Source organism: Ambystoma mexicanum, chromosome 10 (genome assembly GCF_040938575.1).
Source record: "Ambystoma mexicanum isolate Mex_15411 chromosome 10, UKY_AmexF1_1, whole genome shotgun sequence".
NCBI lineage: Eukaryota > Metazoa > Chordata > Amphibia > Caudata > Ambystomatidae > Ambystoma > Ambystoma mexicanum.
In genome coordinates this window covers 1,306,788,273-1,306,805,672 of record NC_090932.1, presented here as the reverse complement: position 1 = coordinate 1,306,805,672, position 17,400 = coordinate 1,306,788,273, and the positions used below count along the sequence as shown (strand labels likewise).

General features: G+C 43.9%; 1 protein-coding gene across 2 annotated transcripts; it reads left to right on the top strand.

Annotated features, from left to right (window-relative positions):
* Window positions 1-1,897: 1,897 nt before the first annotated feature.
* LOC138492284 (ubiquitin-like protein ISG15) lies at window positions 1,898-15,940 on the top strand. Of its 2 annotated transcripts, none has more exons than XM_069619335.1 (2): window positions 1,898-2,053; window positions 9,097-15,940. In XM_069619335.1, the coding sequence occupies exon 2, from the start codon at window positions 14,385-14,387 to the stop codon at window positions 15,789-15,791; it is 1,407 nt and encodes a 468-aa protein (XP_069475436.1). In that variant the 5' UTR covers window positions 1,898-2,053; window positions 9,097-14,384; the 3' UTR covers window positions 15,792-15,940. The 2 variants fall into 2 exon arrangements, with proteins under 2 accessions (XP_069475436.1, XP_069475437.1); XM_069619336.1 differs by having other exon boundaries at window positions 9,097-10,625.
* The last annotated feature ends 1,460 nt before the right edge of the window (window positions 15,941-17,400 follow it).

Genomic DNA, 17,400 nt, shown 5'->3' with positions numbered 1-17,400 from the left:
ATCCAGAATGCATCCCCTTTCCTTCTTAAAACTGTCTGTCCTCTGCATTTCTTTACAGGGTGGGTTGTATTTTGTAGGGTGCTAGGACTGTCTGTTGTGATAATCATAATAAAGTAAATATTTGTATACAACCTTGACTAGACAGTCCCTTTTATCAATGGGTAATAATTGTAATTTCACTGTCTTGCAACTAAACAACAATCCTCGAACTAACAGAGATATGCCTGCCATTCCGTCCACGTTACCAAATTTGGACAAGGAGGTTTATAATGTGGTTGCGTTTCCAATGTGTTCAGATCACTTCTGGTGTACTAGAGGTGTGGGGCTGATTGATGGTTTAGAAACCAATATTCATCCCTGGACTGCTGGAGCCCCAGAAGTTGATTTGTCACACTGCCTCCTCCTATTTCCCTGCAGGTCTCTCCCAGCCTTCTTCTGTTTTCCCTGCACTTGGCTCTTTCTGTCCTTCCCTTGGGCATTATTTCTTCCCTTTCCTCTGTTCCTTCTCAGGTGTGTCTGCCCACACTGGGACCATTTACCCTTACGTTGCCCTCCTTTTGACAATCGCCAAACTGTACCTAAATTTATTCCACCACTTTCATTTTCTGTTTCCCATCCGTAATCTGCCTTAATGCCACAACTGTAAATTATCATACATTTAATATTCCATGCCCAAATGACCCTGCCTTGAGCCAAAAATGGACGCCCCTTCGCCAAAACTAATCTCTCACTACCTCGTGAATTATAAGGGGTAGGTGCCCTTTTTCTAATTGCAGGCACTGGGGTGAGAGAGACTGGGAAGCCCCTCCAAGTGGCATCTTTAATGGGAGTCACCAGCCCTTTGACCAATCACGCTGGTGGTAAAGTGTTGTTAATTCTTATTTTCTGGTTCCATAGGACTTCATGGGGATTTTGCATATTTACCCCGAGTGGTAATTCCAGCCAGTAGAATTGATGATTTTGGTATGTGAGGTGGGGGATGCTGGAGTTACACCCTCCCCTTTACAACCAAAGACAGAAATAGACTGAGCTGTAACACTGGTGGTAATTCCATTACCCAAAAGTGGCAGTAACGAATGGTTGCCACACATTTACGGCAGCACTGAGTGCTACGGAGTCAGAGCAGTGCCCACACAAGGAAGACAGAGGAGAAGGAGAGTCGGGAGAGGAGGGGGGGAGAAGGAAAGCGAAACTCCCTTTCCCTGCGGAGATCAGTTTCCGTTTCTTTACTCGAGCATCATCAGAAACAATGCGACGTCACAGGGCCCTGTGCCTCCTCCTGCCATATAAACGGGACACCGCAGAGCGCTCCTACTCAGCAGAAGGCAACAGGAAAGATGGCAGCGCTGTACCCACTCCTGAAGAGCAAGTCCATGCCCCTCCGGACAAAGATCAACGTCTACAAGGCGATCATCAGACCAACCCTGACTTATGCCTCACCAGCATGGATGACCTGCCATGAGCGACACCGGAAGAGTCTTCAGATAGTCCAGAACAAGGCCCTGCGGATATCATCTGGAGCTCCAATCTTCACAAGGATAGCAGACCTTCACAGAGACCTGGACATCGAGATGTTGGATGAACATCTAGCAAAGCTGAGTAAGAACTTCTGCCAAGAACTGGATCAGAACCCGAACCCTCTGATCAGAAGACTCACTGCCACCACTGCAAACCCCTTCGACCGCTACCCGCGGCCCATCACTGCGAAGACCCAGTGAAACCAGCCCTACTGTGACAAGACCACACAGACCAAGAAGAATACAAACCCACGACTACACACTCAACCCGAGAAGATGGAGTAATGAGGCTCAAGCCTCGGTATCCAAAAAATCACCGCTGATGGATAAAAATCTATCAGCAAGAAGAAGAACAAGCGCGCTCCTACAGACCGCCGGGCCGGGAGACCGCAGAGAGCAGGGAAAGCCTCGGAGACTGCATGCAGAGTGCTGATCAAGAACCAAAACAGCACGGAGAGACTGCGGCCAGAGGCAGGCGGGAGGAGTGAGAGACGGCGGATTCGCTTTCTGTAAAAGAACCAAGAGCCCGTGAAACAGTAAGTTCCTTAACCAACCATCTTCACTGGCGACAGGTAAAGCGGTTGTGCGTTTTGCGAGCGACTCTGGTTTTAGTAGTTTGAACTCAGGGAGAGCTGCTTAGAGCGTATAATGCCACGGGTTCTTTATGAAGCGCATTCCCCAAATGGCTTCACACAGAGCCCGTTTATATGCCCACATTACTACAACACAATCGAAAAAAGCACACTGTTAAGAATTGATGTCCAGGCAGGCAATAACGTTAACAAGGTTTATTCAGTCAGAGACATGGTGACAGCAGGCACTGCCCTAGGCAGCAGGCACCAACTGACTCCATAGAATTCCCTCAGAAAACAACACTCCAAAAGAACTCATGACATCATAAAAGATAAACACACACTTCAACCAATGTGTAAGAGATAGAATGCATGAGTGCATATTAAATAACTGTAAATCTGCTTGACGCTGAAGCAATATCCCAACACACACATTTTATAGCCCTCGGAAGGATTAAACGTTTTGCCGCGTTTTTTACCTGAGACCAAACGTATGTCAGTGGCAGGTGCTTAACCCACTGAGCTGTCTAGCTTGCACTTTGCACTTTCCCCGAATATACATCAGCGAAGGCAATCGATCGTGTCAAGTAGGTTTCGTTGTCAAGGTGTGCTTCATTTAACGCCATGGGATCCCTGTAAGCAACCTACACTTGGCAAATTAGGGGGGCATTGACTGTGATTTCTGAGTGGTTGCAACCAGGGGTGTTGCTAGGTCTGGAAAAGATCAGGCACTATGCTAATGTGGGGACTGTCGGTACTGGGGGCTAGCTAGCCTTTTTGGTTGTAACCCCTGAGCTTCTATCCAGGGCTACAACCAAAAGACCTGGTTCTATAACCCCCTCAGCCCCCCCTGGCAACGCCTCTGGTTATAACACTGTTCATATCAGCTGTGTGTTGCGGTGGGAGTGTAATTTGTCCAATGCTGAGGACAGAGAGATAGTGAAAAAGCACCCAAGCACAGATGAACGAAGTATTTTACATCTGCAACGAAAATATTCCTGTCCTGCCGTCCCCATTACCCCAACCTCACCCCGATTTGGCAAGAATGAAACAGTTCCAACGCATGCATAGACCCGTTCCAATCTGAAGGTGCTTATCCAGTCCAGGTTTTTTCTTTGCATTCTGGGACTTGTCCGAGTTTTATAATGGAAAAAGTGTAACTACAATTCCCAGAATGCAAATAAGAAAACCTGGATAATCACCTACAGAGTACAATGGGTCATGTTGGCAAGTACACGCATGTCTGTCATGTGTTGGGTGCTTCGTGGAAGCGACTCGCCTGCTCTCACATACATGTAGTGTAATGCGCTGGGCGCGCCCTGATACCTGGGTACCACCCGTTTCCTTCTGGCGCGGTGCCCGCATAGACTCTCCCGTGACTGCTTCCAGGGCATCCTGGGAAGTTATAGAGGAGATGACCCGAACGCTGCCAAATTAAAAATCTGGCACGCAGACTGGGACCAAACTTGTATGCAACGCAGCTCAGCTTCCATGATGAAGGACATCCCGCTCGAGACAAGGCCTTTTAACGTCTTACAACGTTACATTGAATTATTTCCAGACCCACAGGCTCGAAGAGTGTTCTTGCTGATGCGGCTGAACGCATTTAAAACCAGTGAACGGCTGGTGTCTTGGCGTTCAAATAAAGTTGAATCCTTGATGTGTAGATTATGTACCAAAGATAAGGAAACCCTAAAGCATTTGGTCCTATTTTGCACTAATTTCCGCTCTGAAAGGACAATCCATCTAGGCCCTTGGGGAGCAAACTACCCCTCCCGTTGTGCAGACGATTGGTGGGCCCACATGTTTCAAGGATGCGACAGGAAGCTGATATTACCATTACTCGATTTCTGATGGTAATTGAAAATCGACTGAACTCATTGTCAATTGAAGCTCAAGGAGGCCAATGTCTTGCATAGTTGTATGTGATCTTGGTAGGGGTATTGCTAAGTGATCCTAAGGGATGGCTAAGGGAGTGTTAACGGACAATTATTTTCCTGATGAAGTATTGTATTGTGTGTTTGTTTGTAAAACATTTTCTTTTTCTTTTTTTAAAGGTTTGAAATAAACCGATAAAAATAATAAAAAAAAAAAAAATAGAGGAGATGCTGCACTGCCAGAAGGCCAAAGAAAAGAAACCGCACTCGCCCCCTTCCCCAGCAGTTAAGGTTAGGACGCACAGTGCCAGGCCCTGGCACCAGAACTGGCACTCCCCCTCCACGCCCCATAGCCCACATCACTGAAAGCTGCCCGCGCCCCTGCTTCAGAGAGTTGCTATGGAGCTGACCACCACTCCTAGACTGGGGTAACTTTCTGCCAAGTTTGGTCGGTGGGAGACAGGGTCCAGTCACAATGATGGGCCAAGACTGTGCCACCTGTCACATCGCACACAGCTCTGCTAGGAATCTTTGTTAATTCGGGGAGTGTATTTCCTCATAACGCCTTTCCCCTCCGTGCCTTTCCTCTCTAGTGCATGTTCCTTGAGGTGCGGCAGTTTGCATTACTCAACTCTTTTTCCCAAGTGGATTTAACGTGGGGCTTTCTCCCTCGAGATCTGTCCTGTTTATTAGTTTCGGTATCTTTCACCCTTAACTCCTTTCACCTCACCCTTCACTCACAACCCTTCACCCACAACTGCTTGCCTCTCCACCCCATCGCCCTAAATTCATCCCACTTTCCACTTAACCCAGACACTTACCCGTAATCAGACCCCCCAGGATATATATAGTGGCAATGATTTACACATTTAATGGGCAAAATAAAACTAGAAAGATTGCTGCACAAATATCTACTTTTCCCAGAATGTTTGCTTCTCTTAAATATTTTATACTGTAGAGAATTCCATGTCTTAAGTCATTACTGGGAATCAGAAAGGGAGTTCCTTCGGATTAGTGAGGTTCCGGCCACTGCTGTTGTGGACGCTGCAGGTCAGCAACTGGCACGGACTCGTTTATTAGACTATTTATTTATTTATTTATTGAATGTGACATAGTTCAAAGAACTTTACACATATTAAAAGTCAGATGACAATAAATAAGATGAAACATATACACAATACCATACAATTGCAATGCAATGAGAAAATAATAAAAATAAACAATTAATAAAAAACATTCAGAATTCACTAAACTCAATTAATTGTTTCTTTAACTATTACAGCTTTTGGGCACAATCAGCCATATTCTATAGAGTGCAAGGTGCACAGCAGTCCTTTCAGATTGGAAGCAATAATATCAGAAGACTGGCTCTTAATGGAGTCCATGTTATGAACAAAGGGTCCAAGATGGCCCATGTAAGTGGTCCCCAGTCCATTGCATTCAGTCAGCGCATGCTTAGGCGTCTCCATTATCTCTCTTCTGATGGTGACTCATTATAAGGGCCAGATGGGTAAAATGCTATATTTTGTGCCCGTTTAGCTGCATTTCAAAATGTTCACAGCACATTTCAAAATTACACATTTAGAAACGTATTTGTTGTGAGAGCACAATCGTTACAAGTGAATGGTCTGCTTATCTTTTTACTGCCACCTTTCACTTTTTACTCCATCTTTTCATCCCTTTCTTCTAGCAATTCAATGCTACCATCACCACTAACCACCTTCCCGCTCACCAAGAACTTCACCCCTAAATGTTCACCAGCAGGCCAACCCAAGTTTTCTATCCCAACCCTTTATCTCTAACCCTTCAATGCTAACATTTTCTCCAGCCTTACAACCTGCCATCTTTAAACCCTCACTCCTAGTCTCTTGCCCCTAACCCTTCGCCATTTACCCCATATTGACGGCTCCACATCCTTCACCCGTTACCCCTACCTCTTATCTCTAACCCTTCTCCGTTCACTCCTAACAATCACCTGTTACCCTATACACTTTCCCTTCACACCTTGCCTTTTACCCCTAGACATTCACTAATAGCTTTCAAACCCTAACAGTTCACCCCAAAACCTTCACTACCAATTATTTTACCATAATAACCCCTCATTCTTATCCCTTCACCCCTAACCACTTGGCTCCTAGCCAAGTCACCAGAACCCTCCCCCCTCAACATTGCCCCTGGCTTCTGACCCCTGACCCTTCATCCCAACCTGTAACCCTTCACCCAGACCCTTAATCCTTCACCCCAATATATTGCCCCTAAGCTTTCGCCCTTAACCCCCTACTATATTCTTTCACCCACAACATTTGACTCCTAACACTTCATCCCTAAACCTCAACTCTTCACTCTTAACACTTCTCCTCCAGCCCTTCACACCTGACCCTACACCCCAGTCCAATGGCTACCAATGTTTGACTCTCTCACATTAAAGGCAGAGAGCCTGGGCTGCACAGGGCCTCCCACTGAGGTCTTACCTTAATAGTATGAGCAGCAAACCATTTGCAATGGTATGTGATTAGTGAGGTTAACAGGTAAATGGCAGTGACCAATACTCTGGCACTTTTTTTCCTTAGAATTCTACAAGGGTTTCATAAGCTATACTTGTTGTGTGATTAGACAATATAGGTGTACAGAGGGAACTTAAAATACATGGAACATTTGTCCCTAAAGTTCAATGTCCCCCTTGTGACATCCATTAACTCCTCCCATCCTAAGCCCCGCCTACCCAGTGCCCTCAGTCAATCTTGCCCATAGGGCCTATACCTTAAATATACCACTGCCTCCCAAGCCTTGTCCACTTACCCTTGAAGGCTAGCCTTTGGCCTTTAAAGGAAAGGATACTCACGGAAAAACACAAAATGAAGAGAAGAAGCAGGTCTGCCAATCTGAGGCAGCTTCTTTCATAATGAGTTATGTTAGTGACAGTGAGGCCATAGCATTACTCTGCTCCACTCACCGTCCGGGTTACCATTGAGGAAGGCGGTGGGCACGAGCCCTGCCTCGATAACTTTACTGCTGAGTGGCCGGGTTTGACAGACGATATAAATGGCATTTTCTCCTCTTGTGGAATCCTGGTGGGTTTTCAGGATATCCCTCATTAATGTTCATTAGGATAAAATGTGCATACATTTAGGGTCATTGTATGCACATTTTTCTCATGAATATGAATGAGGGGTATCCTCAAAACCCAACATGGATCCAGCCCATCCTTTGACAATGAGTGTACGCCCCACGCCACTTCTATTTGAGACCTTGGTTTTATATTTGATGATTCTCCCTCTTTTAGTCCAGCGAAATTAATCATATTCAAAAGTAAATTCAAGTTTTTATCACTGCTGAACCCTACAGAGTATTTTCCCGATCCCTGCCTCTCAAGCCAGGTAGGTGCGGTCGAAGCAATTTTTTATTTTAGGGTAGTTCAAGTTGATAACGAATACCGGGGATCTGCAACCTTTAGCTTTGTAGATGTTTGAGACTACGACTCCCGTCAGCCCTAGCTAGCACTGGCAACGATGAGGGATCATTGGAGTCATAGTCCAAAACAACTGCAGAGCGGGAGGATGCATATCCTCGCCTATACCAGGGTCATCACTCTGTACTCTTAAAAGCGCCCAACAAGTCCAAAATGTGGTGACCCATCTCCAGGGAGTGTAGGAAGAAGGGATCCCATGTCTCCCACTAAGACTCGTCATTGGCTCCCTCTTGCACAGAGATTACACTTTAAGGGGTGATTCAGAAAGGCAATGATTTCCATGTGTTAGTTACACTTATGCACTGGGGCTTCGCCTTCAGGAAATCAGGTGTAATTTAAGCAGTGTATGCTACTTCGTTTTCTAAATGTCACACATATGCCCGCGGAAAGGTTTGTGAATTAGCTTCTAAGTCTTTATGTGTTGTTTAAAGAGCCCTTACATTTGAGGCCAATTCCTGATTGTTGAATGAAAGTATTTATTCATCGTGGTAATGCAGCTTTATGCGCCAAAGTACTTAATGTAAAGTGGTAATATAGAATCAGGAAACAGCAGTACGCAGAAAGGAATACATTTCAGGTTGACGTAGGGAAGAGGCAATAATTGGGCAATGCAAGGGAGTGTGTCCTTAGATGAGAAGGAAATAAGTGCCCTCTAGGAAGGGAGCAGAGTTCTTTAGATAGAGGAACTCACAAAAGGAAGCAAATAAGGAGAATGAGCAGTGGAGAGATGCAGAACAGGGCGGGGGAGGGGAAACAGGACGAACTTTAACGGCTGAGCGCAGGGAGTGAGTTGGCTCATTGACAAGTGAAGAAAGACAGGGAAAGGGTGGTCCTAACCATCAACATGCTTGAAAACAATGGGCCTCATTACAACCCCGGCGGTAAGTTCCCTACTTTACCATAACCGTAAATTACGGTGCCGTAATTAGCACCAAGACGGGTTAGCGCCTTGCAAAATGGTAATCAGGCATTAAGGGTTAACGGCGCCGACGGCGCCGTTAAACCCTTAACGCCTGGGTTGTAATGAGGCCCAATATATAAATAAACAAACACAAAATGCTGGTAAGCAGATATGTAAGGCCAAGGGATGCCTAAAAAGGTGGCAGGCCACAGGGATTAGGGTGCCTGCTCTGTGGATCGATGTGGATCGACTGATATGAAGGAAGCATGCCCAGATTAGGAGTCAATTGACTCATTATAACAACTGTATAGTTAGGTGAGTAGATGTAGATGATCTCCTAAAGCAAGGGTCTGCAACCTTTGGCTCTCCAGATGTTTCGGACTACAGTTCCCACCATATTTGGCAATTAGCTATGCTGGTTAGGGATGATGAGAATTGTAGTCCAAAATATCTAGAGAGCCAAAAATGACTGGCCCCTGTCCTATATAAACTACCGGAGGAGTGGGGAGGGGTGTGGTTGCTGGTTAGGGATGGGGAGGCATCTCCTAAAACACTCCATAGGCAGGTGTGGATAAGGCTGTGTGTGCAGATGTTCTGCTTGCCTGCAGGGCACACACATGCCACTGTTGCAGCCCTCTTGGAGGTAGATCTCAACATGAGTCTTTGGGCTCCTGAGGATAGAAGGTGTGAGTAATTCTTGTAACAGATGACCGGTAGTTTGTGTGCCTTGTTGACACCCTTTCCCTCTTTACTTCCCCAGGTGATGCAGTTGAATGTGAAGTTCCTGACAGGGGCTGTCTACACCCTGGATGCCAATCCCTCCATGGCCGTCTCTACTCTAAAAGCAGAGGTGGCCAGAAAGACTGGGGTGCCCGCCCACCAGCAGAAACTGGGGTCACAGAAAAATGGGTATGTGGAGCTGCAGGATACAGCGCGGCTGTCCGAGTATAATCTCTCACCGGGGGACACTTTGCTGCTGGTTGTGAAGGAAGATGCCTCCTTCGAGGTGTTTCTCATGACAGACAAGGGCCGTAAGTCCCCGTACACCATCAAACCATCGGAGCTTGTGAGTGAGTTCAAGGGGAGGATTTATGAGAAGGAAAAAGTCCAGGTATCTCAGTTCTGGCTCAGCTACGACTCAAAGCAGCTGGAAGATCGCCAGAAGCTTGGAGAGTACAACATTGCCCCTGGGGGGACCATCTACATGAACCTGCGTCTGCGTGGAGGCTGACGGAGAGAAGGTCTGGCACGTGGAGCCGCTGAATGAAGGACTGGGTCCTCCACATGTCCCCATTGCAACAAGGTTGGCCACCTTGGGACTCAACACCTTATCTTATTCCTGTTGTGGTCTCCTCTGCGGGAATTCATTTGTGCCCTGTGGACTCTAGCATTTGGCAGCGCGGCCAGACATGCAAGTCCACATCTCTGCAAAATGTACTGCCAGCACTTCGACCACTTCAGAGGCCTGTTCTGGCTCCATGGTTTCAATTGTATGACCTATCGTTTTTACTTTCCCCAGTATTAATATGGTCCCAAAAGACATAGGGCTGGGGGGCAGTTAGGTTTTTCCTTTGATAAGGGAGAAGGTGTTGAGCCTCTGAGACGCAACAAGGGAGTTCACAACTGTTAGCGAATAGAGCGTTAGAACAGGGAGATGAAAGTTTCTGGAAGAGGATTGAATGAGAAATACAGCATAGGATGAGCTGTGATTTCCTGACCTGGTTGAAAATCAAGTGTTTTCAATGGGTGTTTAGTGGTATTCACATCACGAGGTGATGTAGGAACTTTGTACACTCAGAAATTAGCTTTCAGGTTAGGATTCATGTGCACTTGCAATGGTTGGTTTAGCCCTGATGTTCTAGAAATTAAGAAACACCAGTATGGCTTGTGTAAGTAAAACTATGTTTGAAAAAGAAATGTGTTACATATTAAATTGCTCTAAAGAAATAAGGCAAAACAAGACACATGAAGATGGAAAAGAAATAACCAATACATTGAATAAGGTCGGTCACAAGCAAAGCGTCTAGAGAAATGTGTTGGCAGTCAATGCAGTGAAAAAACTGGGAACAAATAAGATTGAAAAGAAAAAGGTTGGGGGAAACCTGTGATTTCCTTTATTGACTTGAATGGAATGTGAGGAGGAACGCTTTGGCTTAAAGATGCTAACTGTGTGTAGAAAAGGGACTGATTCTGTATACATCATCTAATGTGTCCATCTCTATTTATAAGTTTCATGAATGTTATATGTTACTCAAAAGGGCGAAATAAATCTATTCTTGTTTCTCTCCACCCATCGGTTTCCTTTTCTCATTACCAGCTCTACTTACTCATCTTATTAAACACAAAAAGCAGACTAGGTCCCCCATGACCACCTATGCGTGACAAGAGTAAATGTCTGTGATGAGAAGGAGTGTCTAGTCAATGGCGCCCGTTTTTACGAGAGCCACATTTCATAAGACTCAGTGCTTGTGCAGCTATTTGCCTCACAGCGAGTGAAGGAGAGACAAACTCTTTTGACACGTTCCCCTCAAAATTGTTTGCGCTAGGTTCCAAGTAGCTCGCATTTATCTGGAAAGGTTTAATATACATCGGCGCTAGGGCAGCAGTGGCTGGCTAATCAGGTATTGGGAATGCAGCTGTATTTAACAGAACAAGGCCACGTACCCTCCCTACCTCCTCAAGGTATGGGTGCATGTGCGCTCTGCAGATACTTCATTATTCTGCCACTCTGGGGACGTACATTAAATCACTCAATATGGCCGCTGCCCTCTCTCTTCCTCCGTTAATGTGAACCCACAAGGCTCCTGCAGACTTGCTCTGAATTGTCCACGCTACCAGCGCTTCTCCCACCCTGGTCCCTGTCGTCCAGGCTGTCAACACCTATCAAACCCCATACACACCTCTCCTACCCCAGCAGACGTAAGATAATCATAAGGTGGAGGAAAACTGACACCTTTATTGCCTTTTTAAATTGAATTGCATCTGGATCATCTTTCAAATCAGCACAGGCGCTTCTGGGCAGGGTCTTTAATTCACCGAAGTGCCTGTGGCAGCAGAAGTGACATCACATGCACGATGACGTTTCAGGAAGTGTCATCACATGGCCTTTGACCCTAATGACATGATTCACAGGAAGTTATATATTAGACCCAGTGATATCACACATTGTAATAATAAATACCCATAATTGTAAGAGTAATATAACAGCAACTACTATTGACAGCTATTTAAATTTCCAATCATATATTAACTATGCTGCTGCCTCAATATGTTATGGGTGTTAAACAATGCCAATCCTTCCATGGCCGTCTCTACTCTAAAAGCAGAGGTGGCCAGAAAGACGGGGGTGCCCGCCCACCAGCAGAAACTGGGGGCACAAAGAAATGGGTATGTGGAGCTGCAGGAGACAGCGCGGCTGTCCGAGTATAATCTCTCACCGGGGGACACTTTGCTGCTGGTTGTGAAGGAAGATGCCTCCATCGAGGTGTTTCTCATGACAGACAAGGGCCGTAAGTCAGGGCACACCCAGCCGAACTGCCAGTAGCAGTTCTTTCTTATGCCAGTACAGCCCCATATGGCCAGTTACTGCCATCTCAGACCAGTTCAAACTTCTTGTACCAGGCATATTCATAATATGGCAATACTTCAGTGTATGATCATTACTGGCTCATGTAACCACATAGTGTCGCTTTATGTCAGGCAAATCCTCATACCTTGTCTTTAGTAATCATATGCAAGTTGAAGCCTCAGAAGCCCCAATGGTGTAAGCACAAGCCAACTGCGGCCTCGATCGTCCAAGTACTGCCCGATACAACCCCACATGTCCGGGCGTTCCCATCACATGTCAATTGTAGGCACATTCACCCAGGTACAGCCCTATATCACTGGTCCCTCCATGCGCCCCAGCACTGGAAGAGTTAAGACAAATGGCCCTGGAGTCAAGAATGTCAAAGAAGTCCAGAATGGATACGGTCTGGAGGTGGGCCGGGGAACAGGGGTAGAGATTGAATGTGACAAAGGCACATTTAAGAGTAAATGATGATTACACGTTTTGGTTGGAAAACTGAACGGAATCCTTTTTTACATGATCTCAGTTTGAGCAGTTAAGCAAAAAAGGATGCTAGAACGGGAAAGTGCTTTTACCCAGGATCACACAATTTGGTTAAGTAGAAAGCAGTCATTTGAGAACATCTGTTCTTGTTTCAGAATCTCTAATTTACTAAGAACACAACATCTTCTACTGTCCTAGCTTTACATTAACATATTAATAGTTATGGATTGTTTCCTTTCATGCGCAGAATCAGTTGCTTGTGTTTAATAAAGAACATTTGCAAAACACCAAGCTACATTCTAAATGAAACTGAAAAAAAAAGAATTGTGATCAAAACGTGCTGGGTAAAAGAAGCATGATATATTCTCTTTCTGTCCAATGCTTGCTAACTTAATCATTTCATGTTTTAGCACTACAATTAACAGACATAAATGCTATCCAAATAATAGTACACAATTTATCAACATAGTAAGGATGTGATACTGAGTTGGCTTTTGGAAATGAAACCTATTAAAGGCTGCAAAATAAACACGTTTACAAGCAACACGCCTCAAGTCCCAGTGCGACCCTCATACCTTTCTACATACTGTATAGCAGACACCAGCAAAGTTATGGTGGGTTTAAAAAGGCTTGAAAAAACCCTTTCACCGGAAATGTGAAAGTAGAATAAGTCACGTGAACCAAGTCATGCAAGCCACAGCGCCACTCAGGTAATAGTGTTGTCTGCAGCCGTAAGAAATGTCTGTCTTGGGTTTATTAAACTATTTATAAACTAATGTCCTTCAAGACAAAGACACTTTTCTGGATGAAAGGCTTGCATTTGGGCTAATGTGTTTACCCACAATGCCTTCCTCATATGTCTCTGAAATGGAGGTGAACTTCCAGGGATGGTTACTGGGTGGCGCTGTGGCATGTGTGACTTGGTTCAAATGACTTATTCTACTTTTATATACTGTAGACAAGAGGGCTTTTTAAGTACAGAAAAATAAAACTGCCACTCGTAACACGCAAAAAGGGGACACTGAAACAAACTGCAAACACATAAGAAACACTGCTGGTGAACGGACTAATATTATGCTACCTCGTAGGATGGACAATGATAATGTAATTAGAGAAGCAAAGAAGCATCTTCGTAATGCATTAAGAATGGTAGTGAAGAAAACTGATCCAACACTATCTGTCCAGGATGTTGCATGTCACATTAAAACACTCAAAATTGATTACAAAAAGTGGGTTAAGCTACACAAAAGGGAAAATGAAGTACAATTATGGAAACAAATCGCAACAATGGCTATGTCTAATAACAACCAAGGCATTTGGCATCTCCTTAGAAAACATAAAAAACGTGATTTGTCAATAAACTGTATTTCTGAGGATACATGGGCCTTATACATCGCAGAAACACTGGGTAAAACTGAACTATCTAATAACATCCTCCCGCTGCCGGAAGCCTTATTGGACTGTAATATATCTGTATCCGATATTATTAAGATTATTGACAAACTGAAAAATTCTCGAGCAGCTGGACCTGACGGTGTTTGTAATTTAGTAATTAAAAAAAAACCTGCTCTATGGGGTGCAGCATTGCTATTGTTATTCAAACAAGTTGGTAGGCTTGGTGTGATTCCCCCATCATGGAAAACTAGCCATATTCTGATGCTACATAAAAAAGGATCTTGGGACAATCCGGCTAACTTTAGAATGCTAGCCATGCTTGATGTATCTTCCAAAATTTTTACTAAAGTTTTGCTACAAGAACTGACTGTATGGATCGCCGCCTTCAACATATTACCATTAAATCAAATAGGTTTTCGCGATAAATCTAGTACTACGCATAATCTTTTGCTACTTACATCTGCTATTGAGCACACTTGGGCCAAACGGCATCTAGACGTATATTGTGCCTAAATTGATTTCTCCGCCGCTTTTGATACCATCTTACGCAACAAATTTTGGCAAAAACTTAACTCTTGGGAATTCCACAAGGTCTTTTGAGGATGTTGATGCTGCTTCATACCGTTACCTCAGTAAGAATCAGAGTCAATGCTGCTGGCAGATTATCGAAAAACATGGCAACCTGTTGTGGGGTGAAACAAGGTTGCATGATAGTGGCAATCCTCTTCAATCTTTACCTGTCAGACATGATGAATGCTTTCAATCTAACTAATGCTAATCCTGTGAAAGTAAATGGTGTGATTGTTGGTTGGCTTGCCTATGCCGATGACCTGGTGATACTAGACTATACCCCAGCAGGTCTCCAGCATATGCTTGATTCCTTGGTGTCTTACTCTGCCGCCAATGGCCTAACTATCAATATCGATAAAAGTAAAATGATGGTCTTTTCCAAAAAACAAAGACCTAAGAGATATTTGTGGAATCTAGACTCAAAAAAATTGGAACAAGTAATGTCATACAAATATCTTGGTATTATTGTTGGCGAGAAGCTCACTTGGGAATCCCAATGGTCAGCACTTAAGAATCGGTGTATTGTGTCCACAAATGCTTTGAGTACCTTTATTGGTCGTAATAGTGGCTACTCTGCTACATTGGTTATTAACATCTATTTGGCCAAAATACGGTCAATGATTTTATATGCTGTTGAGATATGGGGTCACTCCTTTGTCAATCGCATGGTAGTATTTGAGGCTAAATTATTGAGGAAACTACTACGGCTACCACATAATCTTAGCGTTGAATACCTGTATTTGGAGTTTGCAATTAAAGGTATCTGGTGTGCCTATACATGCCAATGCGTATTGTCTTATGAAAAGGTGGTCACCTTAGCCAATGACACGATTATTGTGCCGTATGTGCAAGCGTACCTTCGTCTAGAAGGTAATATGCTTGTTGGTACTCTTGGTATTATACAACAAACTTATAGAAAGTGGTTGCCCGGGAGTACTCCAGGAATGTCAATGATTGCTGCTCAGAAAAGAGATATTAAAAAGAAAGTCTTTGAGCTCTGGAATGAGCAAAATATAACCAATGTTGCCTCAAAATCAAACAGTGGTCCTTATCCTGAAGAGTATCTAACCAGAATCACGCCTCCAAAATATATTGTGGCACATCCAAGCACCAGCACTTTTCGCACATATCTTCTAATGAAATTTAATATGACACATGCACTGGCAACTAAAGGTGATATACTGGGTATCCCAAAGGAAATGAGAAAATGTCGCTTATGTGGTAATGATGTTTACGAGTCACTTTACCACTTAATAATGAACTGTGAAAGCCTGACAGCGATTAGAACTAAATCTTTTAAATCTTTTAATAATGCAATTGATATGACGGACACAACTGAACTATGGATGTCTTTTATGTGTGGTAATGATATCAACCTAATATATTATTTTGTCATCTTTTATGTAAAGATTGTGGCAATTTTAAAATGTATTGAATGATGATTTTTATATGTATGTATTGGATACCATATTTTAGAATTGTTATTTTAGCCTCTGTATTGATGATTTGTATATGTTGTATTGTTTTTGTGTTATACAAAGCCTTTTGGCTATAAGTATATCTAATCAATAAATAAATAAATAAGAAACACATGCGTTTAAATTGCACAGACAAATAAAGTTTGTTACAGGCCTACGAGGCGTACAGCTTGGCCTAAGAAAACTGAACATTTTCCATAATAGCACTAGCAATGGCATCTTAAAAAATATGGAAAATGTTCAGTTTTCTTATGCCAAGGAGTTCACCTCATAGGCCTGCAGGAATCTCGCGTGGTGCTAGCTTCCACTGAACAAGTAGTTCTAATTTTAAAAAGATAAACGAGATTGTATACATTAAACATGTCAACAACTACGTTATTTTTTCAGGTTAACAGTGCATTTTCAGTGAGTGATTTATCACTTTATAGGTGTCTAAGTGTGAATGGCAATAAATCATGGGTCGCAATGGCAGTGGCTGGGGATGGGGGGCAAGAGGAATGCCAGGGGCATCAGGGGTATCAGCTGCTTTGCCTTGCTACCTCCACATGATGTACATTATTTATTTATTTGCATTTGTATAGCGCACTTGCAGCCCAGAGGCATCAAGGCGCTGTTACAAGAATTTTGTAAGAAGTGTTGATTCATATGTTGACGGGCGACCCAAAGGTCTCTTGGTTACAGGTACAAACTACATGAAATACCGGTGTGATCAGAGTTACATACATATAATTAATACAATGGGGTCATTTTTACATAGTGATCATTAACAGTATACTTTCAGACAAAAAGCTTGGTTTGATTGCTTCGCGGAATGCTTGGTGGGACTCGATAATTCTCAGGTGGGTGGGGAGTGCATTCCAATGGGTGGCTGCCAATGTAGGGAAACTGAGCCCCCCGCGTGGACTTTTCGAGCCTTGTTCGTGAGAATCATGTTGGAGTAACCCTTCCTCAGAGGTCTTGAGGCAGTGTGCTTGCTTGTCGGGTTAAAAATCTACAGTATTAACTACTTTATCACGGCCCAAATTGACCTTTTCAGAATTTACCGAATTTTTTGGTTCGAATTCTTTACACATTTTGGTCAATTTAAATTAAATATAGATGTGCAGTGGGGTGGGGTAAGGGAATAGGTTAAGGTGGGGGAAAGTGTGAGGGCGGGGGTGTTCCCCCCGCATTTAAAAAAATACGACAAAATAAATTTGTTAAATTATGAAAAGGTCCATTTATTTCTATCAAATAGACCAGTCTACAGCGTGGGGCATCCCTATGGTTAATGTGCAGTGTTGCTTAAATGATTTAGTACACCAAGGTGTTGACTTGCAATGACGATTTATTGGGCAGTTTACTAAAAACGCTTTCAGAGAGTGAACGTGGCAAAAAGGTTGGCAGTCACAAAGGGGAGTGAAGACTGGAACTTCTTTTTTCTCTGCTCTCAGTGTCTTGGGCACTTGGTGTGCTCTGCACGTCTGGCAGCCTTGTGCTCTGTGTGTGTGTGATGTACTGATACATCAGCATGGGTGACATGCCACCACATGATGGTTCCATCCCCATGCAGCCGGTCTTAAGGACAGAA

Bases quoted from the DNA above. Each gene is read 5' to 3' on its own strand.
- LOC138492284 (XM_069619335.1), top strand. From the start codon at position 14,385: ATGTTGATGCTGCTTCATACCGTTACCTCAGTAAGAATCAGAGTCAAT.